We start from the raw sequence: 26,263 nt of genomic DNA, 5'->3' as shown, positions 1-26,263 counted from the left end.
AATTGTATTTATCATGCATTTGTGCACTTGCCAAACTTGCCTAAATATATTAGAGCCTCTTTGTATTATCTTCAAGTGCTGAGTCCCTTCTTCAAATCAATAATGCATATTGTGAATAGCTGTGATTTGATTCCTATAATTTTCATTGGCAGAAACAACCCATTTAACCCAGACAACCCTATTGTCTGTTTTGTATCTGTCATCCACCAATCCTATGTGCTTTAATTTTATACACTAACCCCTTATGGGGACCTAGTCAATAGCCTTCTAAAAGTCTGATTACTCATCTTCACCTCTAATCTCTTGGAACTATTCCAAAGTCTAAAGTATTTTAGAGGATGACCACCAATAAGTTTGTTTTTGAATGTTTTGTTTTGAAAGTTTTAATTGTTTACCAAGCACAAAACTCTGTGGTCCTTTCTTCATTTGTAGAAGAGAAACTAATGTAGCCTTATAACCAATGTTAGAATGTTTGAATCCTAAGTAATGAGCTTTGTTTGAAACCAAATAGTATGGTTGTTGTGAAATTTTGGGCACCTTTTGCCTTGGAGGAACTCGGCAATATCATTGCATCTTGCAGAGAAATGTTAACAATTGAATTAAACGCCTGGTCTAGCTACATATTGCTCTTCATTGGCACATTTTATACTTTAAGTCCATTGCCAGGTAGATGGCATTTGTGAACATTTCGGGTTACAAAGAGTTATCGGGAACATAACCTGTCATAACCTGGGGAGGACCTGTATACATGTCTCGCTTGCTGTATTTTAATTAGAAAGCAAAACATGCTTTTTCATTCACTAGATATTCCATTTGATTAACCAATAAATGAGAAATAATGATAACATGTATTCTTTGCATTAAATTGAGGTTATGCTTGGAATCATTTTTTTAGCTGGATTAAATATTTTAGTGATTATCTTATCACAAGAATAAGAAGGAAATCTGGAGGTGCAAGCGGTAACCAAAAGTTGGAGAAATTCTTTGTTTAAAAACTAAAAGGGAGTATATTGGATGATATTTATTATTCAGATTTGCTACCTGTAAAGTTGTAAGGTGTCCTTGAGACTCTTGAAAGGCGCCCATAAATAAAATGTATTATTATTATTATTAAAGTTTTGTTTTTGGTTTGAAGTTTTATGTAACAGTAACATTTGACAATGTTGAATTATGATCTCTGATTTGGTTTTGCAGATATTATTTCGACTGAATTTCTTAGTGGTGGTGTTGTGTCTAGTAATGAATCGACCATATCAATTCTACTACTTTGTTCCATTAGTAACTTTCTGGTTCATGGTGATCTATGGCACTCTAGGCATTTGGCCTCAAACCGGCAAAAAAGATGAAAACGGTACAGTACTTGTTTATGTTTAAACACTTCCTCTAGTCAGGGGGCTTGAGAGCAAAGTCGAGAGAGATTTGGGCTGAGAAGATATGAAATTAATTCATGTTCGTTCGTTACTTTATTTTACAAATGTACAGCAGTATCAGATAATGCAAACATATGTTAAAAAATGCAAATGTTAACTGACAAAAGCACTTATCTGATTTATCACTAATAAAGTGATAATCTGTTAATATTTTGTTAGATAGATTTAAATAATCTGCAAGAAACTTGAATTCTCAACTAAAACTGGTTTATCGACCACACGGGCTAGTTTTTACGCTGGTACTGGGAATAAATGAGCGTTGCTAAAAGATTCTTGTAATCTGAAATGGCACAGATCAAGTTTGCAACAATAAAATTATCTAGTGTGGAGGAACTATTTAGTCTATCAAAAATGAAAAGATTATGATAATATGCACAATGCAAATGTTCATATTTATTTCCTGTTAATCACACCAAATTTTAGTTAGCACAAGCATTTAATAAATGTTTTTGCAGTTTTTTATAGTTTGCAACAATCTAAAATTAAGTCTGTGTTTCTGCTTTTATTTTAGGATCCTGTTCCCCCTATTGGGAAGTGGTGTTCAAATTGCTTGGCTTGCTATTGTGTATATGCCTACTATCTGCTTCTCAGGTTAGTGAAAATTAAGATAAGGAAGAACTTGCTCTATCTTTTCCAGGCGGGATAGAAAGGATTAATTTCTATATTTGGAATTGGGGGATAAGAATGCATCACAGTAGGCTTCTATTTAACCCATCATGTCAGTCGTGGTAAATTATCTCTTCGGAGCACAAGTTTTTAACTTCCCGTTTGAGAAACACTGATGTGCCGAACTTCGCAAACTGATCTATTTTCAGAACCTACAATTTATTTAAGAAAAAATCCAACTAACAAAAACTTAATTGTTTCATTGAATAATATTAACGTCATAAACTGGCTCATGTGTGTCTATGCTCATAAACTGGCTCATGTGTGTCTATGCTCATAAACTGGCTCATGTGCGTCTATGCTCATAAACTGGCTCATGTCTGTCTATGCTCATAAACTGGCTCATGTGCGTCTATGCTCATAAACTGGCTCATGTCTGTCTATGCCAACCATCGAGTACCTGCAGTGCCCTCCATAATATCTGGGACAAACCTCTATTTATTTATTTGTTTGTTTATTTGCCTCTGTACACCACAATTTGTGATTTGTAATAGAAAAAAAATCACATGTGGTTAAAGTGCACATTGTCAGATTTTATAAAAGGCCATTTTTATACATTTTGGTTTCACCGTGTAGAAATTACAGCTGTGTTTATACATAGTCCCCCCAATTTCAGGGCACCACATCGTTTGGGACACATGGCTTCACACGTCTTTGTAATTGCTCAGGTGTGTTTAATTCCCATATAAGAGATTAGTATGCAAACTTATTGGGGGTTCAGTATTGATGTGGATAGAGAACTGGCTGGCAGACAGGAAGCAAAGAGTAGGAGTAAACGGGTCCTTTTCAGAATGGCAGGCAGTGGCTAGTGGGGTACCGCAAGGCTCAGTGCTGGGACCCCAGCTATTTACAATATATATATATTAATGATTTGGATGAGGGAATTGAATGCAACATCTCCAAGTTTGCGGGTGACACGAAGCTGGGGGGGCAGTGTTAGCTGTGAGGAGGATGCTAGGAGGCTGCAAGGTGACTTGGATAGGTTGGGTGAGTGGGCAAATGCATGGCAGATGCAGTATAATGTGGATAAATGTGAGGTTATCCACTTTGGTGGCAAGAACAGGAAAGTAGACTATTATCTGAATGGTGGCCGATTAGGAAAAGGGGAGATGCAACGAGACCTGGGTGTCATGGTACACCAGTCATTGAAAGTAGGCCTGCAGGTGCAGCAGGTAGTGAAGAAAGCGAATGGTATGTTAGCATTCATAGCAAAAGGATTTGAGTATAGGAGCAGGGAGGTTCTACTGCAGTTGTACAGGGTCTTGGTGAGACCACAACTGGAGTATTGTGTACAATTTGGGTCTCCAAATCTGAGGTAAGACATTCTTGCCATAGAGGGAGTACAGAGAAGGTTCACCAGACTGATTCCTGGGATGACGGGACTTTCATATGAAGAAAGACTGGATAGACTTGTACTCGCTAGAATTTAGAAGATTGAGGGGGGACGGCAGATGGCGCAATCTGCTAAGTGTTCGGCTGGCAACCGGAAGGTAGCCGGTTCGAATCCCTGCTTGGAGTGCATACTGTCGTTGTGTCCTTGGGCAAGACACTTCACCCACCTTTGCCTGTGTGTGAATGTGTGTGAGTGATTGGTGGTGGTCGGAGGGGCCGTAGGCGCAGATTGGCAGCCACGCTTCCGTCAGTCTGACCCAGGGCAGCTGTGGCTACAGAAGTAGCTTACCACCACCGAGTGTGACTGAGGAGTGAATGAATAATGCGATGTAAAGCGCCTTGAGTATTAGAAAGGCGTTATATAAATCCCATCCATTATTATTATTATTATTATTATCTTATAGAAACGTACAAAATTCTTAAGGGGTTGGACAGGCTAGATGCAGGAAGATTGTTCCCGATGTTGGGGAAGTCCAGAACAAGGGGTCACAGTTTAAGGATAAGGGGGAAGTCTTTTAGGACCAAGATGAGAAAAACATTTTTCACACAGAGAGTGGTGAATCTGTGGAATTCTCTGCCACAGAAGGTAGTTGAGGCCAGTTCATTGGCTATACAGGTGCACAACCTTTTATCCGAAGATCCAAATAACGAAAAGCTCCATTTTTTCGGTCCTTGAAGAAAGGTCCTTGAAGACGTTCACCGAGGGCGGCCCGCAGAGGTGACAGCGGAACCTCTGGTCGGTCCTCGAAGAAAGGGGAACTAAATCCCCATTCATAAAAGAGAAGGTGAGGGTATATTGCGCGGGAGGGTTAATAATTGACAATCTGCTGCTGCCTGCCCGCTGAGTTAAAAAGTTCCCACGGTAGACTCACGATACACTGTGTATCGTGAGTCTACCGTGGGAACTTTTTAACTCAGCGGGCAGGCAGCAGCAGATTGTCGCTCCCTTCAATTTCACCCCACCTACACCCCTCTGCTTCCCGGCCATGTGTGTGACCCCTTCCTTCCCCTCTCCAACTCCCCGCCCATTGCACCGGCGCGGGGGCTTTGCACTGTCTTCACGTCGGCGATGCCAGCAGGTCAGTGCCAGTCACCGGAGACGTCAGGACCAACGGGACACCGACCCCCAGGCCCACTGCAAGCACGGAGATCCCAGAGACCCACAGCCAGCAGCAGCCCAGCCCCGTTCCAACTCCAGAGGAAAACTGCAAACTGGCCGGAGACGTCAGGACCACCAGAAGCCGTTCCCCGATGGGCCGCTACGGCGACAAGTGGCAGTTCGCCCACAGCCCGAGCTGCGCCCCCTCATCGGGACACCGACCCCCAGGCCCACTGCAAGCACGGAGATCCCAGATCCAACTCCAGCCCAGCCCCGCTCCAACTCCAGAGGAACACGCTCCCCGTAGGGGCAGAAGCTGATGGTGTGCAAGGTACGTCTTGTTCTTGGGGTGGCGCAGCTCGGGCTGTGGGCGAACTGCCACTTGTCGCCGTAGCGGCCCATCGGGGAGCGGATTCCTCTGGAGTTGGAGGGGGAGAGGGGTATTGTGCTATTTGATCGCCCCCTGCTATCCCAGGGACAGGGAGACACAGCGGCTTTTGAGACTGGTCGGCAATCACATCCAAAGTTTTGCCCACACAGTCAGTACACCTCTTCTACACTGCATTTCATACAAACATTTATTCTGCAAGAAAAAACTACATTGAAGACTCAAACTCGCGACCGAGTAACTGCCGGGATCGATGCTCAAACTCGCGACCTTGCGGGTATGAGCCGAGCACTCTACCACTGAGCCAGCTCTTAAAATCTACGCTAAAAATCTTCCATTCCGAAGGATGAAAAATTCCGAATTACGAAAAGTGTCTGGTCCCAAGGCTTTCGGATAAAAGGTTGTGCACCTGTATTTAAGAGGGAGTTAGATGTGGCCCTTGTGGCTAAAGGGATCAGGGGGTATGGAGAGAAGGAAGGTACTGGATACTGAGATGGATGATCAGCCATGATCGTATTGAATGGCGGTGCAGGCTCGAAGGGCTGAATGACCTACTCCTGCACCTATTTTTTATGTTTCTAATTGCCTTAATGCAGGTATAAGAGAGCTCTCCGCATCTAGTCTTTCCGCCATTCTTTCCATCACCTTTGGAAACTTTTATTGCTGTTTATCAATACGAGGACCAAAGTCGTGCCAATGAAAGTCAAATAAGCCATTATGAGACTGAGAAACAAAAATAAAACTATTAGAGACATCAGCCAAACCTTAGGCTTACCCAAATCAACTGTTTGGAATATCATTAAGAAGAAAGAGAGCACTGGTGAGCTTACGAATCACGAAGGGACTGGCAGGCCAAGGAAGACCTCCACAGCTGATGACAGAATAATTCTCTCTATAATAAAGAAAAATCCCCAAACACCTGTCCGACAGATCAGAAACACTTTTCAGGAGTCAGGTGTTGATTTGTCTTACAAAGGTCTTGTGTACAGATGAGACGAAGATTATCATATCAGAGTGATGGCAAGAGCAAAGTATGGAGGAGAAAAGGAACTGCCCAAGATCCAAAGCATTCCAATTCACCTATGAAACACGTTGGTGGGATGTTATGGCCTGGGCATGTATGGCTGCTGAAGGTACTGGCTCACTTATCCTCATCGATGGTGATGATGAAGCTGATGCTGAAGATGATATGACTGCTGATGGTAGCAGCATAATGAATTATGAAGTCTATAGACACTTCTTGCGTATGGCATGCACAGCCTAAAGTTGAAGGACAACTTGTTCTTTGATCTTATTTGATTGTGCACGCCAGGTTGCGGAATTTGAGGAAGGACATTCTTGCTATTGAGGGAGTGCAGCATAGGTTTGCAAGGTTAATTCCCGGGATGGCGGGACTGTCATATGCTGAGAGAATGGAGCGGCTGGGCTTGTACACTCTGGAGTTTAGAAGGATGAGAGGAAATCTTATTGAAACATATAAGATTGTTAAGGGTTTGGACACGCTAGAGGCAGGAAACATGTTCCCAATGTTGGGGGAGTCCAGAACCAGGGGCCACAGTTTAAGAATAAGGGGTAAGCCATTTAGAACGGAGACGAGGAAACACTTTTTCTCACAGAGAATTGTGAGTCTGTGGAATTCGCTGCCTTAGGTGGAGGCCGGTTTTCTGGATACTTTCAAGAGAGAGCTAGATAGGGGTCTTAAAGATAGCGGAGTCAGGGGATATGGGGGGAAAGGCAGGAATGGGGTACAGTTTGGGGATGATCAGCCATGATTACATTGAATGGCAGTGATGGCTCATAGGGCCGAATGGCCTACTCCTGCACCTATCGTCTATTGTTGATTGCAATCTCCCACTCCTGTATAGACACATCCTATCTGCTCAAGTTCAAACACATGCTTCAAAAACTCATTGGCCAGCGGTTCATTCTACAGCAAGACAATGATCCCAAACACACTGCTAAAGCAACAAAGGAGTTTTTCGGAGCTAAAAAATTGTCAATTCTTGAGTGGCCAAGTCAATCGTGCGATCTGAACCCAATTGTGCCTGCCTTTTGGAAGAGGAAACTGAAGGTGACCAGCCCCCAAATCAAGCCTAAGGTAAAGATGGCTGAAATAAAGGCCTGACAGAACATCACCAGTGAGGCACCCAACAACTGGTGATGTCCATGAATCGCAAGTCTTCAAGCAGTCAATGCATGCAAAGGATATGCAACAAAATACTAAACATGACTACTTTCATTTACATGACATTGTTGTGTCCCAAACATTATGGTGCCCAAAAATGGGGGGGACTATGTATAAAGTGCTCAAGAAGGAACTGCAGATGTTGTAAAATTAAAGGTAGACAAAAATGCTGGAGAAACTCAACGGGTGCGGCAGCATCTATGGAGCGAAGGAAATAGGCAACGTTTCGGGCCGAAACCCTTCTTCAGACTGGTAAATGGACTATGTATAAATACTGCTGTAATTTCTACATGGTGAAACTAAAATGTATAAAAATGGCCTTTATTAAAATCTGACAATGTGCACTTTAACCACACATGATTTTTTTCTATTACAAATCACAAATTGTGGAGTAAAGAGGCAAATAAATAAATGATGGGTCTTTGTCCCAAACATTATGGAGGGCACTGTATCTATATTAAGCTCATTAACAGCATGTGGGCTGTATGCACGTGGACGAATCCTCACAAGCAAATCCATACTGACTAACCTTGATCATCCCTGCCTTGTATATCGACAACCAATTTCCTGAGATTGCCATCCTTGCTCTTCATTCTTATGGAATACATTGCCCTGAAGCCTATTTCTCTTTTAAAATACTCAATACCCAAAATGTAGATTTACCTGCATGTAACTGATTTCAGTCTGTGTTTGCCAGATTCAAATGATAGTGAAATCAGCCTTGCCTCAAACAGATTTCTGAACTATACTTATCGCTTTCACTCACTGCTTTGAAACGCACTGAGCTATTTTAACTATCTCTGAAGTGCTTGCTCAGTGATACATAATTCACTTGCCTGCCTTCATTCCCTAGAATTAGTTATAACACTGGTCTATCCATCATAGGATTATCTATGTATTAGCACAGAACATTCTCCTGGATGCACTGTTCGATGTTGCTACTGGATTTTAGCCATGTATTCAAACCCTTTATCATGATGCTTTCTTTGCACACCAGATGTGTGTGCACTTGTGTGGGTGTGCACACGTGCATCTATACACATATATACCTTGGTCATGGTTTGAAATTTGTGGCTGCTTGTTGCTAAACAGTGGCAGTTTCTCAGTAATGTACACTCTCCTACCTCTGTCTTCCTATATGGAATGCAGTATTAATTAATTGCTATTCATTTTGGTTTTCCTTGCAAATGTTCTGATCCTTCTTTGTCAGAAAGGTTCTGCAAGCGATCACATGCATAATTCTACTCTAGCATTTTCCTAAGATTGCAAAGCTTCTTCAAATTTTGAATTGCCACCATTTTTTCCCTGTAAATACGCTTATTATAAGTGGGTGCCTGATACTCATGTTGCAGATCTGATGCCTGATGTAGAACTCCAGAGCAATCTTTTTTCAAAGCCCTTTGTGCAATATGATTTCTGTTTAATTGTCCAGCGTAGCTCAGGAAACAAAAGGCATTCAAGAAGATTTGTACTTCATTGAGGTTCATCTGATCAGGGGTTTGTCACCTTTGTAACATAAAACTTCCGTTTTTGTCAAGCTACCTTCCAGTGTCTTCTGGGCTTTTAATGCATCCATCGGTACCTGCAGATGTTGACACTCTGACCAATTATGAAATTAAGTTTGAAACATAATGTAAATGTTCATTGATTGTTTTAGTAACCATGGTGCAAACTAGGATCCAAAGTTGCATGATGTAGTGTGAACTAATATAAAACTTAAATGTGATTTGAATACATTTAGTCATCAGTTAGACTTTAAGGCACTGGATTTATTGACACACAGTCATACAGCACACAAACAGGCCAATGGCCCAACTCATCCATGCTGACCAAGATGCCCCATCTATCTGTCCAAGTGTTTTTTAAATGCTGTTATAAGACATGCCAGCTCCTCTGGCAGCTTGTTCCACGTACCCACCACTCTCTGAGTGGAAAAGGTTGCCCTGCAGTTTTTTATTAAATATTGCCCCTCTCACCTTAAACCTATGTTCTCTGGTCTTTGATTCCTCTACCCTGGGTAAAAGACTATGCGTTCACTCTGTCTATTCTCCACATGATTATAAACACCTCTCTAAGATCACCTCTCTGGTGCCTGCACTCCAAAGAATAAAGCGCCCTTGAATCCTGGCAACATCCTTGTAAATCTTCACTGTGCTCTTTCCGTTTTAATGAACATGGATAAGAATTCTACACAAATTTTAATGCAATTAACAGAATTTAGATATCTGACAGAATATTGATATTTATCTATTTCAGAGTTCTTTTGAAAATGCTTTTTCACTGTGGCCAATTTCAAAACTATTTGAATGGCAAGGATTCCTGCACGAATGGTGGTTTCGTTGGAAATTGGATCGTTTTGTACGTGACCTTATCAGCTTTCACAAGAGACTTCTTGTTAAATAATACAGTGGCTTAATTTTTTGAGTAAATCTGTAAATATTCACCACATTTTTTATTCTACCAGACCCATGCATGCTTGCAGTTAACTTTATAAATCATATTTGGATCACAAGAACAAAGTTGTTTGAATAAAAAATCTAAATATTTTACTCCATGGGATAAGTGTGCTGCAGGCATGGCTGAGTTAGTAAGAAGTGGCTCACTATCACGTTCTCAAGGCAAGTTAGGAATGGGGTTTTTCAACAGTTATCCACATTTAAGGAGGACTTGACAAGAAATGGTATTTTTGTATGTGGCGGAAACCATGGATTTAGAAGGTGTTATTAAAGGAACAAGTTGCAGCAGTGCATTTTATAGATGTCATTTCACATGTTTGGCCGTTGGCAAACAGTATGCATTAATATGTTGAATGGCCTGTCTAAGCACGCAGCTTTATCCTGGATGGCGTAAAGCTGCTTCAATATTATTCGAGCTGCACTTGCTGAATTCCAACAACACTGAAGATTTGACAACTGTATATCAACAAATGCCAAGAACAGTTGCTTGGTCTCCCTTGCCCTTTCTCTTCCACCGCACCTTTCTTTTAATGCTCCTTTGCTCTCACTCTCTCCCAATGATCCCCCCTCTATCACTCTTGATTTCCCCCTACCACTCTAAAATCCAGCCCCATCTCTTGATTCACTCCACTCTCCCCCTCTCCCTCTCTCTTTCCCTCTCCCCCCCCCCCCCCCCCCCCCCCACTACCCCTCCTCCTATAATTTTGATTGTGAAGCTGATTGAAAGAAGAAAAGCGTTTGTCTATTTTGGGATGAATGTGAACTTTTCCCCTTTCTAAAATAAGTATGTACTTGATGTTTGCCAATTAAATGGATTATTCTGCTAAGCAAAATGAATAGTTATAAATGGACTTGGAAATTATCAACCCATCCACAGCAGGGGGTGTGCTCGAAACCAGCCCATTTTAGGACGATTAAATTCTTGCTTCTGTGTGCTGAAGCAAAGCAAGAATTTCATTGTCCTATACAGGGACACATGACAATAAACTCTCTTGAACTTGAACTTCATCGAAAATCTTAATTTATTTCCAAGATCATTCTAAAATTAGTTGGCTGGTATGTGTGTATCTATACATATATATATATATATCTATATATATGTGTGTGTGTATATGTATATATATATATATATATATATATATATATATATATATATACACACAAGCAAAATACCAACTGTTTATGTGGAAACAATTTTTGTCACTTATATTGATGGTCTCTTCCTTTATAGGCAGTTCTACATGGTATGTTCTTTGCTTTTCTTTACGGTGCATTAAAGAAGAGTCATCTAATTTCTGAAGGCAAAGGAGAGACATTGTTTACACCCAGAATGTCATCCTTCTTACTTTTTACATCGGTGGTTGTATTTTTGGTGAGTTTAATTTTTAAGTAAATTATCCAAGGTTATGTACTATTGCATTTTTGTTAAGTAGAGTCATGTGAAGTTATTTTCTGAAATAGTTTGTTGCCACTGAACAATTAATTAATATTGAAATACAGAGCAGTTAATGTAACTGAATAATGTTATCAGAATATATTTAATTGAAATTGGACCTTTTCTGTGCATAATAACAACAAATAAGCACTAAATCTTGTATTCGCAGACCTATTCAATATGGTGTGCCAGCTGCAAAAATAAAGCCGAGTGCAATGAACATCATCCTTACTTCTCTGTATTGCAGGTAATTTTCCTGAATTTTCAGTTGCAGGATTCAATTGGGCAACATATGTTTATGAATATTTCCTACTGAATATCTTCAAAACATCTTTTCCAGATCTTGTCCTTCGTTCTTATTAGGAACATTCCTGGTTATGTTCGTTCTGTGTACAGCTCCTTTTTTGCCTGGTTTGGCAAGATTTCCTTAGAAGTAAGTAAAACCATATAACCATAAACTTACTGAGTTTAACAGTAAGTATATCATTGCACTGTTTCATAGTCAATAGGGTTGGAGAATAGGAAAATGTCTAAAACATGGTAGGGGAGATTAGAAGATGCAGATGGGAAGACTGCTCAGTGAAGGAACTAGGTTTTGAGCAGTCACACAGCACGGAAAGGGGCCCTTCGGCTCAAGTCAACCATACCGACCAAGATGCCTCATCTAAGCTAATCCCATTTCCTGGGTTTGGCCCATGTCCCACTCAACGTTTCCTATCCATGTACCTGTCTAAATCTCGCTTAAATATTGTTATTGTACCTGCCTCAACTACTTCCTCTGGTAACTCATTGCATGCAGCCACTACCTTCTGTGTGGAAAATATTGCCCTTTCGATTCCTATTAAACCTTTCCCCTCTTGCCTTAAAAAATAGTTCTCTACCCAAGGGGAAAAAAATCCTTATTGACTAACAGTTCCTCTCATAATTTTACACACCTCTATAAGATCTCTTCTTACTGCTCTCCAAAGAATAAAGTCCTAGTCTGCCAACCTATCCCTACAACTCACCCCCTCAAGTCTGACAATGTCTATATTAATCTTCTCTGCACCCTTCCAGCTTAATGGCATCTTTCTTATGGTAGGGTGGCTAAAACTGAACACAATACCCCAAATGCAGCCTCACTGACATTTTCTTCAATTGAATTCCCTGATTGATGAAGGTGAGCTTGCCAGAAGCTGTTCTTGCCTTCCTTTCTACCTATGACACACTTTCAGAGAACTATGTAATTGTACTCCTAGGCCCCTCTGCTGTACAACACGCTCCAAGATCGTACCACTCACTGTGAAGGTCCTGCCCGAGTTTGACTATCCACGATGCACCACTTTGTACTTATATGAATTAAATTCTATCAGCCACTTGATCTACTGATCAAGATCTTGCTGTAATTCTTAATAACCATCTTCACTGTCTATGATACCATCTATGTTACTGTCAACTGCATACTTATTAATCATACCTTGTACATTCTTATCCAAATCGTTGATATATATATATGACAAACCACAATTAATGGCCTCAGCGCTGATCCGTGAGGCACACTATTAGTCACAGGCCTGCAGTTTGAAAAGCAAATTACCATCTATGGTAAAATAAATAGTGGTAAGTTGGGCCAAAGGGCCTGTTTCCATACTCTATCTTTTATAACTCTGACTCTTCGTGACTTTCCACATCCTGTAAGAGAAGCATAACGTTGCCATAAGTGGCATCCCAACTGCACTAAGACCAAGGAAGTGTCACAAAAAGAAAAACAGATATTACCTTATCCTGCCGTCGCTCTCTGCTCAGCCTCTGCACTTCAACCTCAACACAGACTCTCACAGCAATAGGCTGTTCTGCTAGTGCTTGCCTTCCTTTTTTACATCACTAGGAGCAGTCAATTCTAGATACTAAGGTGAAGCTTTCTAACTCTCCGATGGTGGTCCCCCTCTCAGCTGCATACTCGTTATTGAGGAAACGGCAAATAAAATAATTCAAATAAAGTGAGAGGAGTGGAGGAATGGCATGAGACTGCCATGTTTGTGCTCACTCAGAATTTTTTATGTATGTGGTTAGTAATTTCCATTAAATTGTGGATGAAATTTAAGACACAAAATTCAGTTTATGCATTTTAAGTTTTGAAAAGGTAATAAAATTTGAAAATCACTAGCAAAAACAATTGTGCAAACTGGAAAATAATGCAGGTCTGCCAAACTGACAGTGTTTACCATCCCGCCCCACTGGAATAGTTCTGGCATTAGACACTCCACTCTGAACATGGAAGTTCTAAGCTTGTCGGCAGACATCATTCGGGGGAATTCTCAGCTGCACTCTGCATTTGGGCTCCAACTTGAGTTCAATGGTGAAGCACAAGCTTTCAGTGTTCTGTCCACTGAACCAAGGCCAGACCCGACACAGAGAGCAAGTCCATTTCTGTGAATGTGGAGGGGCAGGGCAAGGATTAGTTTTTTTTCCCAACTTGCTTTTGTTATGGGCTTGCTCAGATTTCAGCCCACAACGACATTGGGTAGACTGTCAACATTGGCGGATGTAGTGGTTTCTAGATCAATGACACATGTGCACTGTTAGCAGGCTATGTCCTCTTCTGATTTGCTTGCAGGCTGTTTTTTAAAATCATTAATAGTTGAGCAGGTTAGTATATTTACACCAGCTTGTAGGTTTCAGCAGACTAAAATGAAGATTACAAAATGCTGGTTTGGCTAAAATTTTGAATCATATAAATTATATTAACATGATATTGTATTACATGCTGAATAATTTTATTTTCCAGCTCTTCATATGCCAATATCATATCTGGCTTGCAGCAGATACCAAAGGAATTCTTGTACTAATTCCTGGCAGCCCAGTGCTCAACATTATCATCAGCACTTTCATCTTTGTTCTAGTTGCTCATGAGATCTCGCAGATCACCAATGATCTTGTACAAATAACCATTCCCAAAGATAACTACGTTGCACTGAAAAGAATGCTGTGTGTGGCTATTTTTTTATTTGGAATTCTCGCATTGTCATCTTTTGAACAAATGAACAAACAACTCAAATAATAACTACTTTCATATTTAATGATGTGACCTCAGTTTATTGAGGCAAGAGAGCATATATAGGTGCAACACTGAAATTCAACACAACAAATCTGGAAACAAGTTGCTGCATATGTACATAGTGTTTAAAGATGTTTGGCTATAATATGATTATTTGGAAGTGACTTTTATAAACAATGGCATGACTACTGATAATGTGGCATTTCTAGAAATGCAATTTCATGTGATTTTCTTTTTGGATGCATTCTACTTCTGTGGTTTTTGTACTTCATTTCTACATCAGATTTTCCATATTTTCACCTTTTTTAAAATGGCAATTATTCCAGTTTTATGAAGGAAACATTTTACAGCTTAAATTTGATCATAAAATGCCTATGAATACATATTCTATGTGATTCAATGCAGCCATATTTATTGAAGATAACATTCGGATGCTGAACACTTAATGTTTTACCTTTTATGGATTGGTGGTGGTCATGGTGAAAAAGAAGAGACTTTGGTGTGTTAATCATTATAGGTGCAATGGTGGCATAATTACAGCTTTAATATTTATTTCACCCTCTCATTCCAGAGGCGTGTTTGTTACTTCAAAATCTGGTGTTGCATTGTTGGTAAAATAGAGCTGACTAAAAACTGCATCCACTGACAGTGCCTGATTAATTTTATTGTGGAATGGACGAGAGTTGACGTTCAAAACATGGTATAATGTTGCCATTGGACTGAAGCAGTGGCTTAATTAAGGACCTTTGTTTTGGGTGTGAGAGAAGTGATCAACTGTGTGTAAATTAAGCTGGAACAATTCAATCATCAGTTTCAATGTTAGTTTGTGATCAAATTGTATAATTAATTATTTTGTGAGATTGTTAAGAATTGTAACGAAACAGCAACAATTTGCTTCAATTTGGTTTCTGTGTAAAATGTAAATCAAGACAAATGCATTTGCTACTATTGAAATTTATTTTAGCAGGGATAATAAAGGGGGATGCAGGAGGAGCTGAGAAATTTTATTACATAATTATGCCTTCCTCCAAGTTTCATATTAAATTTGAACTATAGTACACTTCTTGCGTATGGCGTGAACAGCCTAAAGTTGTAGGACAATTTGTTCTATTTGATCTTACTTGATTGTGCACGCCAGGTTGATTGCATTCGTCGAAACAGGGCGGACCACATGAAGGTTGCAATCTCCCACCCCAACTATAGTACACAATCTGCTAGCTTTCATCAGTATAAATTCTTTTTTGGAAATGGCCAAACTGAAAAATGTGCATGTACGAAAAAAGATTCTGTGATTTTACAAAAACTTAGACTTTGATTAGTTTTGATGAATGATTTTTAAATTATTTTAGAATACAATTCTTTTGTTTCTATCCAGTACCATCAGGTGATGTGTAAATACCATAACGTGCTTGTTTTCACTAGCTTTATTGTTAACATAAAAACATCATGAAAATGCTGTAAATAGTCATGAACTTCTTGTAATGATCAGGGTGCCATAAATCATTACTATTTGTCTTTGAAATCATGGTAAAGTTGTTTTAAAAAATATACTTTTCCTCACTGTTTCAAGCCAACGTGTATAGGGCCTGTGATGTACTATTTTAAAATTGTCTTCTTGCACATAGTTTATTATTCAATATTTCTGTGTATTTCACTGCAGATAGTCCAACGTCAGACATTTTTTTTAAACCAGACATGCGGAAACTCAATTAGTTCTTGAAGTATGACATTAACACTTTTTGAAGAATTCAATATTTGGAACCCATAAAACATCTTAAACGGTCTATTTTGACATGTTTGCTTAAGAGTAATTGAAAGCAGGTAAGATTAAGGTCAGCGATATTCCAAGTAATTTTCTAAATTCAAATTCACTGGAATCAAGAATAAAATGTGTAATCTTTTTGTTCAATGAAATCTCAGGTTTCCTCCCTGCATAATAAGTGGGTTAAGCCATAGCCTGGTCCATCAGTGACATAAGTGTATGAGTTAGCTGATTTGGGCTAAATGTTCTGCTTTGTCTAGTTGAAAAAAGGTGCATGTGATTGTATTCTGCTTCAGTGCTCTGTACAGTTGAATACTTTGTCATCATTAATATCAAATGATGCACGTGTTCTAGCACAGAACTCTGGTTCAGCACTTAATATTTTTTGAACGGGGTAAACCAGGTGTTGAATTGGAATGTTATCACAGTGCAGCTAAATTTCCAGTAATAAATCTGCACTATTATGTTTGTGATTGCCACAGTTATTTCAGCGTTATTTTATTAAATTGCTATTTTTATTCATTGTTCTAAAAGTCAAAAACATCAATTGAGTATATTTTGCACCGACTCAGTTTATGATGTTTCCCTAAATGCATGTGCATTACAGAATGCTTGGCTTGTGGGTACTTTCTGTGGTCTGTATCTCTTTCAAAAGTGGGACATTTTTTTTATGATGAGGCCCTTTCGGTATTATTAAACTTAACATAAAAGAATTTGGCTGAAGAAGCAACTGAACTTAATCAGATTTCTGCCTCTTATAAATTCCTGCAGTTATAGAAATTCCTATGTTACTACAAGCATAATACTAAATGTTTTTTTTTTAATGGTTATTATTGCACTTGGGAACAATGTTTCAGTATCACCATTCACATTTGGAGTTATGTTTCGGAAACTGATCACATTTTGTAATACATTTTATTTTTGAGATTTTGCACTTGTGAAGCTGTGACTCCAAGCTCAATGGAGTGATATGTGTTGAATTTTTTCTGAAAGTGCTACTTATTTTTTTCAAATAAAACGTTGAATTTTCATTTTAAAATTTTACATTTGCGGCAGATTTCCAGGGTGGTGTGAAAATTATTTATTGTATAGTGTACATTTTTAGCTGAATTGTTTACAATTATTTTGCAGCTTTCTAAAATATTGCCTGTGAAATATTTTTGCCTTTTTCAAATTGGATTAGTGCTGTAAAGATGAAATATCATTCAAAAATGTGGGTTCTTACTCTTCTACATGAGGCAAATTTCATATGCATTAATGCTTGAAGATTTTTTACACATTTTTATTGAACTTTGCAAAATACTTGGTTATGCTAAACATTAATAAAATTACTCCTGGCTTGAATGTACATTTAATACATATTTCATTGCATGTTCATCTTGTCATGGAGTGAAAAGATTTGTATTCTGATTTACCTGAATCTCAATAGTAACAGAGTAGATCCTTATTTATTTCAGGAAATTCATTGTCCTCAGCCCTGTAAATGAAGGGATCTCTAGCATTTGATTGGGATGGCCAATGTAACTGCAAAATAGCAGCATTAAACAGTTCAAATGAAATCAGTTTAATAATGGACACTTTTAAAAGATTGTTATCAAGTATACTGATTAACTATTTACTGTTGCCCTGCAGACCACTGATTTATTATAGCATTCTTGGTCTTCTGGTCCCAAATATTGTCCCTGTGCTCTCTGCTACCTTTGCAATGAATCAGCTGTTTGTAAGGGATGGTGTCAGAAAGACGGATGTAAGCTGCTCAAGCCTCGTCCATCAGTGGGCAGACTGCCATGGTCCTGGTCTTTAATGTGATGGATGCTACTATTTTCCCCATCCCTGTTGAATGACAACCTGGCTCCTATTGTTTTCCCCCTCAGTGCCTATTGAATGTGATGGAAGTTGCTACTTCCGCCCTCATTTGTTTAGCTACACAGTACTCCCAACCCAGATACCTCTGCATAACAAATCAATGGTGGTTGCTGGCCACCTAGCACAGTGCCTAAGAGAAATCTCCAGGCTGGGAAGAGCTATGCAGCCAACAAAGTGAGGAGGTGGCAACTTTCATCACATCCAACAGCTGGTGAGAAGAGAGCCAAGCCACATCTCTCTGTCAACACATAGAGCAAGTGCTCTGCTTGTCCCAGCTCCTTAACACCAGCCTCAGCAATGAGCTGTGACTGATTTTTCTTATGGAGTCACACAAGTTGTTTGGGGCAGCAGCATTGTCAGTTTCATGTCCCCACATGTAATAGTGTAATGATCCCTTTTACACGCATTCTATTCTGAAGAAGGATCTTGACCCTTCACCTATTCCTTTTCTCCAGAGATGCTTCCTGATCCGCTGAGTTACTCCAGCATTTTGTGTCTATCTTCGGTGTAAACCACCATCTGCAATTCCTTCCACAACATACATAATTCCATTAACACTCTGGAAATATATTGGTATATTACAGTATATTGGTATAATTCAGCAGGAATGGTGACCATAAGTTATTTACAGATCCTACAACTTGGCCAATCTTGAGTATGTTAATAAACATTATCTTGTAAAGAACAAATTTAAGGCTGGAGCTTTACCAATGCAGATGTAATTTCTTCACTTTTCAGCAAAAAGATAATTTCCTTGCGAATGGGAAATTTAATGAAAGTTTGTATCACTTCTGTTTCATGTCACTGATCCAAAAACATTATTGTTTTATTGCAGATTAACTACCAATTGTCAGAAAATCATGCAAACATTTGAAGCAAATAGTTTAAAAATGCAACAGACCAATTAAAAGTAATTATTGAATTATTTCCTTGGCTGCTGAAGTAGCTAGAATTGAAATTCAATCTGCAATCCTATATTGACACTAAGTTCTTTTGAAAGAGAGTTTCTTTATTTTTTAATTTGTTCAATGAGAGTGACATAAATCGATAAAGCAGACATTTTCTTTGAATGACAAATGTCAAGAATATTGATTCACTCACCTGCAACCTCCTTTATCTGCTGGACAACTGTAAAATGTAACTGGAAACATGGAGATAATGGTTGGATTACTCTGGTAACTTGCCAGCAGCTAACATAAAGAACTAGTAGTTAACTATACAGCACCTATGAAGGGTGGATCGATCTGCCTCTGTCTGCCATAGGTTTGACCATTGCATTGTCTGATCACTTATCTTTACCTCAGCTACAACTAGTGCAGACCCATTCATTTGACTAGGAGCACTGATGATCTACAAGCTAAAATGTTTTAATCTTCAAAACAAGTTATTATTTATTTCAATTAACATTTGTTTAATCTTTTTTTGGCACTATTTTGAAATAACTGACCATGAGCGGAAATATTGGGAAGGTCTTGTGTTGGGTCCCAGGTGAAGCCGTGCTTTTTGTAGTTTAGGAAACTTTCCAAGATTAAATACAAAATCTTTGCCTCCTGATTCACAAGTCATTGCATTTTTAATAGTCCTATTTTATGAATAATAACCAGTGCCAAATAGGAGGCTTTTACATAGAATCTCTTGTATGCTAACAACTGCGGAACAAATGGTGCCTAATAAAATTCCTTGTTACTGATTTTGAGTGAGACTGCTCTGTGATGCAGTTACAATGTTTTGTGTTCCTGTGATGACATACTATACTGCTGTTTTTTGTGAAATATGTGAAAATGTTAGGCATCTGGATATTTTCAGTTGTTTAATAGTAATAATGGGAAGGCATATTAAATTATTGTAGCTACATAATGCTGTATTTCTGCTGCAGTTTGCAAATTATACATGAAATAATTTAGACGTACATTACGCTACTCAGTTACTGTCTGAATATATTTTCCTTACAATTTAAGTCTAACATTAAAAAAGTGTAACAAAGAGATCAGTGAATGTGCAAATTTCAGACTTGGCCTTATTCATTGATGATTTGAATCGGAGTGTATATGAAAAGTAAAAACTTCCCTAATTATTGTACACCTAAACTATTTCTTTATCTGTTTGCACTTGAAATGTATAGAACGTTAACACCTGCCTTGTAAAAAGTGTCTTTTTTGGTATGCTTTAGAAATTGCATCATAAAGTTCATGTGCAAAACATTTTTCAGACTTGTTTCTTTTAATATGGAATGCATCAAAGCAAATTAATCAACCTACTAGGTTTTAAATACATTTTCATTGTAAATTCTTGTTCCCCATCCCTATCTTGACACAAAATGAGATTGTACATGGACCTGTCAAATGTACATTCCTAACTAGTCAAAATAGCACCAGAGCCCAGGGAATCCACTTTTTTTTAAATAAACCTCTGGGCATTACTATGATTTAACTGGGTTAAATGACTGATTTTTCTTGCAGGAGCTGTTGCTTATTTAAAAAAAACATGTTTAAATAGTGTCCCACAATTCGACCACCTCAGCCAATGTGGCAAAGTCCATTTAATAAGTGGCCTGTTGAAGGGGATCCACACCTGCATTCTCAGCTTGCCAATTATAATTATCCAGAATTTCAAAGTCCTGCATGCTGCCAGCATCTTGTGCAATCTCTTCTAACCTCATTAACTGCATCCGGTGTTCCCGACGTGGGGTCCTGTACATCGGCGAAACCAAATGTAGGATCGCAACTGTTTTGCTGAACACTTGTGGTCTTTGTGCCGAAGCTTTGGACATTACTTTTGACTTCAGAAGCGTACGGAATCTCCTGGTTGCCAACCATTTCAACTCTCCCTTCTTACTTTGCTGGAGCGATTTGTGTCAGCACAGATTTCATGTACAGTAATGCTGCAACAAATCTAGTTAACAACAAAGCAGAAGCAGTATCTAAAGTGGGAAATCTTCCTATATCACAAATGTGGAAGTTAATAATGATTTAAACTTACAAAATGGATTCAGCTGAAACTAAGACCAGCTTTCACCTCCTATTAAATCGCAAAGGCAGCGAAACGCACTAACCTTTGCTTTCAGTAACAAAGCTAGCAGACTGCTGATGTTCCCCTTTCCAATAACATAAGCGAGATAACAAGCACAGCTTCAGGAATTTCTCCTCTATAATATAAACATTAGAGATAATTCAGACTAATCCTTGTTCTATAAGATTATGATGTGCGTCATAAGTAGAAAAAACCAAAATGCTTGTTCTGCAGAAATATAACCTTCTCATATAACCATATATGGCTAATCCTTCCTCTGCCAGAAGAACCTGTCAATCTTAAGAAGCTGTCGATCTTAAGGATCTGTCAATCTTAAGAAGCAAGAGGCTGTACTATGCTTTGTAGATCAGGTATTGCTGAATCGTTGATTATTAATAATAATACATTTTATTTATAAGGCGCCTTTCAGGACTCTCAAGGACACCTTACAATTAAAACAAACATGACACCTTACAATTAAACAACATTGAAACAAAAACAACATATATACCAACAATACACAATTCGGAGAGAGAGCAGCGGCAGCCAATCGCGCCAGCGTTCACTCTCACCTTCAGCAGCCATGTTTTGGGCTATATATAAATCTACTGAGATCATTGTCCCTGTGTGTGGGGATGAGAGCTCTGTATAGTCTGCATACTGTTAAAAGTTTTGCCACACCCGCCTGGCGAAATAAAGATTGTACTGCTTGATGACTGATTTTATTTGCGTTTTTGTCTCTAATAATACTGAACCACAACATATAATACAAAAAGTCTGTCCTGTGTTCATGCCCACGATGTGTCAATCTGCTTTTCCTATCTTCTTCCAAACGCTAGGCCACAGCCTTCCCATTTTCACAAATCCTACTCACATTCGCTCAGTCATCGCGATAAACATCTTCCTGTCTCATTCCCACCTATATTTCCGAAGTTATTAAACCTTGAAATTTTATAAACAGCCCAATTTCTTCAAACTCACCCACTTTTGGAAAAAAAAATCTGAGTGAAGTCACAATGCGGGGCAGGACGGGACACTCCAGGAGGGAGGGGCACTCCTGCGCTCGCGGTGAATTAGGAGTGGTGGCCGGCGCCCAAAGGCCAGCGCCCGAAGGCCGCCCGGTACCTGGTGGGGAAGATGGTGCCGCGGGCCGAGCCCGGGGACTGGGCCTGGGCTGGAGCTGAGCCTGGTGCTGGAACTGGAGTGAGGGCCGAGCCCAGGGCTTGGGACATGGGCCGTGACCAGGGCCAAGAAAGAAGCCGCTGCGGGAACCAAGGGCCCAGAGATGAAGTTGGGGCCTGGACTGGAGCACAGGCGGCAGCCTAGCTGACGGCTGGAGTCTACAGCCAGGGCCGGACCGAGTACAGGGGGGGGGGGGCGGGGTACAGCCAGTCCTGGCAACATTCTCGTAAATCTCTGCTTTTTTTCCTGTTTACCATCTTTCCTTTACCAGGGTGACCAAAACTGAACACAATACTCCAAATGCAGCCTCACCAATGTCTTGCACAACTGTAACATAGCATCCCAATCTCTATACTCAATACCCTGATTGATGAACAATGTACCAAAAGCCTTCTTGAACGCCTTATCTACCTGTGACACCACTTTCGGGCTAATGTACCTGCAATCCTAGATCTCTATGAATACTAATTCACGGGTGCCAGGTGGTAATCAATGGGTTTCATTAATCTTGTTTGAGCTCTAGCTTTGTCATTTAAATGGGAATTGTCAGCATCTGGCCCTATGTACAGATGTTATCCATTTTGGTGGCAAAAACAGGAAAGCAGACTATTATCTAAATGGTGGCCGATTAGGAAAAGGGGAGATGCAGCGAGACCTGGGTGTCATGGTACACCAGTCATTGAAAGCAGGCAGTGAAGAAAGCGAATGGTATGTTAGCTTTCATAGCAAAAGGATTTGAGTATAGGAGCAGGGAGGTTCTACTGCAGTTGTACAGGGTCTTGGTGAGACCACACCTGGAGTATTGCGTACAGTTTTGGTCTCCAAATCTGAGGAAGGACATTATTGCCATAGAGGGAGTGCAGAGAAGGTTCACCAGACTGATTCCTGGGATGTCAGGACTGTCTTATGAAGAAAGACTGGATAGACTTGGTTTATACTCTCTAGAATTTAGGAGATTGAGAGGGGATCTTATAGAAACTTACAAAATTCTTAAGGGGTTGGACAGGCTAGATGCAGGAAGATTGTTCCCGATGTTGGGGAAGTCAGGACAAGGGGTCACAGCTTAAGGATAAGGGGGAAATCCTTTAAAACCGAGATGAGAAAAACGTTTTTCACAGAGAGTGGTGAATCTCTGGAACTCTCTGCCACAGAGGGTAGTTGAGGCCAGTTCATTTGCTATATTTAAGATGGAGTTAGATGTGGCCTTTGTGGCTAAGGGGATCAGAGGGTATGGAGAGAAGGCAGGTACGGGATACTGAGTTGGATGATCAGCCATGATCATATTGAATGGCGGTGCAGGCTCGAAGGGCCGAATGGCCTACTGCACCTAATTTCTATGTTTCTATGTACGTAGCTGGTTCGCCATATTCATGGGAAATTAATACCTATCTTTGATTATTACTGACTATGAGAGGGATGGCGTGAGATTCAAAGGAAAAGATTACATACATTGCAGAAACTGAATATGCAAGTTATTTATTAATGACACAATGTAACATTGCTTTGGACATTATTAGGTAATTGACAATTTTCTCTACATGCAATACAAACATTTTCCTTTTTTAACAAAAATTAAATAAAATTATTTAAATTGCTTGTATAAAACATGTGCAAAAATGCTGCTTTTTCAATGCTGGAATAAAATGTATAATATATATTTGTGAAGTGCAGTGGCAGTATAGATTTAAAATAATACGTTAGCGCACAGTAAAAACAGATCATGCATTTGGTCAGTATACAGAAGAAGTGGAATCAGGTAAATGCTTCATTCAGTTTTCCTTCCTCAGGTTTGCCATTTATCTATTAAAAAGAGAATAATTAATTAAACATGAAACCTCCAACAGCACAATCAAATAGCAGCTTTACCTACTCTATTGCAACCATCACTGAGCTCCAGAGCTGCAATACTCATTCTGGGTGCTGGTACACAAGCTCTGTTTTTCTTTTTTACTTGTCTAGGTCAGGCAAATTTCTAATTACTGAGCTAGTCAGACTTTTTTAATGACCATGATGTTGGGTCCAATGGTGTATGGGCTTGCAGAGAATTGTTAGGGCACTCACAGTTGAGTAGACATGTGTTCAGTGTTATTCAGAGTTCAGAGAGACATGACCCTCTGGCTTCCTCCATCTGGCAGAGACTGAGTCACACCACTTCCTGGTTTTATAGTCCCTCCCCCTCCCTCCAGCAGGGGCAGCTGAGAGAATGGCAATTTTTTGAAAAACATTAATATCGCTCTGATTTTTCATCGATGGGAAAAATCCTCTGGTCCAGGAAGGCGGAGGGGGATTCTGAGCGAGGTGGCCAAAAATGACGGCCGTAGGTGGCGGCGTTCTCTCGGAAATCACACCACAGCGAGCCAAAAGCGGTCAAGATCAGACTTTTAGTAATACAGATAGATAGATATGATGCTTATCTCATTAGCCAATTAATTGTTTTTTACAAACAAGTTTAAAACTTTAAAGTATAGCATTGGATCGATTTTTACTGTCCGTAACAACTGTTAATATGGAGGCAACGGTAACAATTTTTAAAATATTTTAGCCCAAACATAAAATAAGGGATTCATTTTTATTTAATAGATCATGAAATGCAAGACATTAAGATGCAAGGTTGGGAAAAATGGAAGTAGATTGCTCTAGTTAGAGAGAGAGCACTGATGGATGCAGCTTAGGAGTGAAATCACTGCTTTCTGTGCTATGCTATGTTTTGTTCCAGCCTCCAGCCGATAGAAATGGTTTCTCAGCTTTTTGTCCACTCCAATTAGATGTTCATTGGCCACGATATCATATTTATGTAGCAGTTTTCAGCCTTGGGCATTCACAGGCTCTATAGTTAAGTGTTTTTTAAACTGTAATTGCCATCATTATATGGCAAATAGTTTTTGGTCAAACAATGCAGGACCTGTCTTGCGACAATTACATGACAGCAATAATAGAGCTGGGTATCATCAGTGCACAGGTGGAAACATTTTGACATATTATACTGAAGGATAGGGTTTAGGAAACAGATTTATACCTGTAATTCATCAAATTATGTCCTTATTAATTACTCAAACAAAAAAATCCAGCCTTCAATGTTAACAAAAAACTAGTTACTGTGGAACCATGTGAAGGAGTTCAATTTCCAAAACGCTTTTGCTCACATTTTCTATTTTGTGACAGTAAAAGAACTACTTCAAATACATTTTTGAATAAAATGATTTTCACTTGCCTCAAATTGCAGAAATGTCGACATACAAAATTCTCCTCCAATCAGGAAAGCAAAATGGAGGAAAAGATTTGAATATGGATTAAGAACTAAACATCGTGTTTCATATGACTGTGTGCACTTTCGAAAGAGAACAAAAAATTGCTGCAGTATCAATTGCCTTATTCTGGTTTTATGAAAATGTATGAATAGAATGAATGTTTACTCAATGCATACTCAATGGTGATGGAAAGGTTCTTTTCCTCAGTATTCTGACATAACTACTATTCAACAAATATTGGCTTAACCAAGCCATAGCATTTCAATTTAACAACAATACCACCAAAAGTTACACAATTATACTCAGAAGGGTTCTTCTTCCATTAAGGTACATGGTAATCAATGTGATAGTGGTTTGAACAGGTAATGGCTGGTGAGACAGATATTGGATACTGACCTGCACCTTGCTGCTGGGGCAGCTGTGTCTGTAATGGGTGATTCCTGGAGGACAAAACACAGCTTCATTAGATAACATTCAGTTAGAATCAGATTTTGCATTTGAGATGAATAACAACTTTTGTCTTTCTTTTCCTATTCTTAGGCTTCAGTTTTCTTGGTTTTACAAATTGTTCGGTGACACATTAAAAGGAAACCAATCAACAAACCATTTACTAACAAAGACCATAAAAATAACAAGTCAAACAGGCTAAAGTTTAGATTTAGTAAAGGCTAAACACTAAAATCCAAATAGTCCTATCAAATATTTAATATTATAACTTCATTCACCTTAATGGATTGCATGGTTTTTTTCCATTATTGATTCACTAATAACGGCAAAGGGTTTTGTCCTTTCTTTGAGAACAAAAGGTTATAATTTATTGCTCTATTTCTTTGGCTCCCATTGAGGTATGAACGTCACATGTCTGGAAAAGTAATCATGCATGATTTATGGTCTCTATAATCAAGATGGGGCACACCCAACCACTGAATACAACCTGGATGAAAACATGTGTTTTTTTATTCCTTTATGTTACTAACTTCCACACCTCTTTGGGCCTATCTTTCCTTGTTTTACATTGCAATCTTATTCCCCGTTTGCCTCGTACCATAATCCCTCTGGCAATGTACAACATATCTTTCTTGACTGCAACCAATGACAGAATAAATAT

At 39.2% G+C, this 26,263-nt stretch overlaps 2 protein-coding genes across 8 annotated transcripts in view; one reads left to right on the top strand and one right to left on the bottom strand.

Moving 5' to 3' along the window:
- The window catches only part of casd1 (CAS1 domain containing 1), a 69,931-nt gene extending 50,014 nt beyond the window's left edge, over positions 1 to 19,917 (top strand). For all 4 annotated transcript variants that reach the window (XM_033042517.1, XM_033042536.1, XM_033042526.1 and 1 more), the window contains 7 exons: positions 1,195 to 1,351; positions 1,942 to 2,021; positions 9,417 to 9,518; positions 10,848 to 10,988; positions 11,221 to 11,298; positions 11,392 to 11,484; positions 13,819 to 19,917. In XM_033042517.1, the coding sequence (XP_032898408.1) occupies positions 1,195 to 1,351; positions 1,942 to 2,021; positions 9,417 to 9,518; positions 10,848 to 10,988; positions 11,221 to 11,298; positions 11,392 to 11,484; positions 13,819 to 14,091 (924 nt within the window). In that variant the 3' untranslated portion in view covers positions 14,092 to 19,917. The remainder of the gene's footprint in view (positions 1 to 1,194; positions 1,352 to 1,941; positions 2,022 to 9,416; positions 9,519 to 10,847; positions 10,989 to 11,220; positions 11,299 to 11,391; positions 11,485 to 13,818) is intronic.
- A 3,447-nt stretch (positions 19,918 to 23,364) lies between these two features.
- sgce (sarcoglycan epsilon) overlaps positions 23,365 to 26,263 on the bottom strand; it is a 69,914-nt gene continuing 67,015 nt past the window's right edge. For 3 of the 4 annotated variants that reach the window (XM_033042487.1, XM_033042495.1, XM_033042478.1), the window contains 2 exons: positions 25,552 to 25,595; positions 23,365 to 23,707 (listed from right to left, as the gene is read on the bottom strand). In XM_033042487.1, coding sequence (XP_032898378.1) covers positions 23,691 to 23,707; positions 25,552 to 25,595 — 61 coding nt within the window. In that variant the 3' untranslated portion in view covers positions 23,365 to 23,690. Of the gene's footprint in view, positions 23,708 to 25,118; positions 25,154 to 25,551; positions 25,596 to 26,263 lie in introns of all 4 variants that reach the window. The other variant, XM_033042504.1, reaches the window with a different exon arrangement.

Source organism: Amblyraja radiata, chromosome 2, assembly GCF_010909765.2.
Source record: "Amblyraja radiata isolate CabotCenter1 chromosome 2, sAmbRad1.1.pri, whole genome shotgun sequence".
NCBI classification, from domain to species: Eukaryota; Metazoa; Chordata; class Chondrichthyes; order Rajiformes; family Rajidae; genus Amblyraja; species Amblyraja radiata.
Note: the sequence above shows the minus strand (reverse complement) of the source record. Positions and strands in the feature narration are given on the sequence as shown.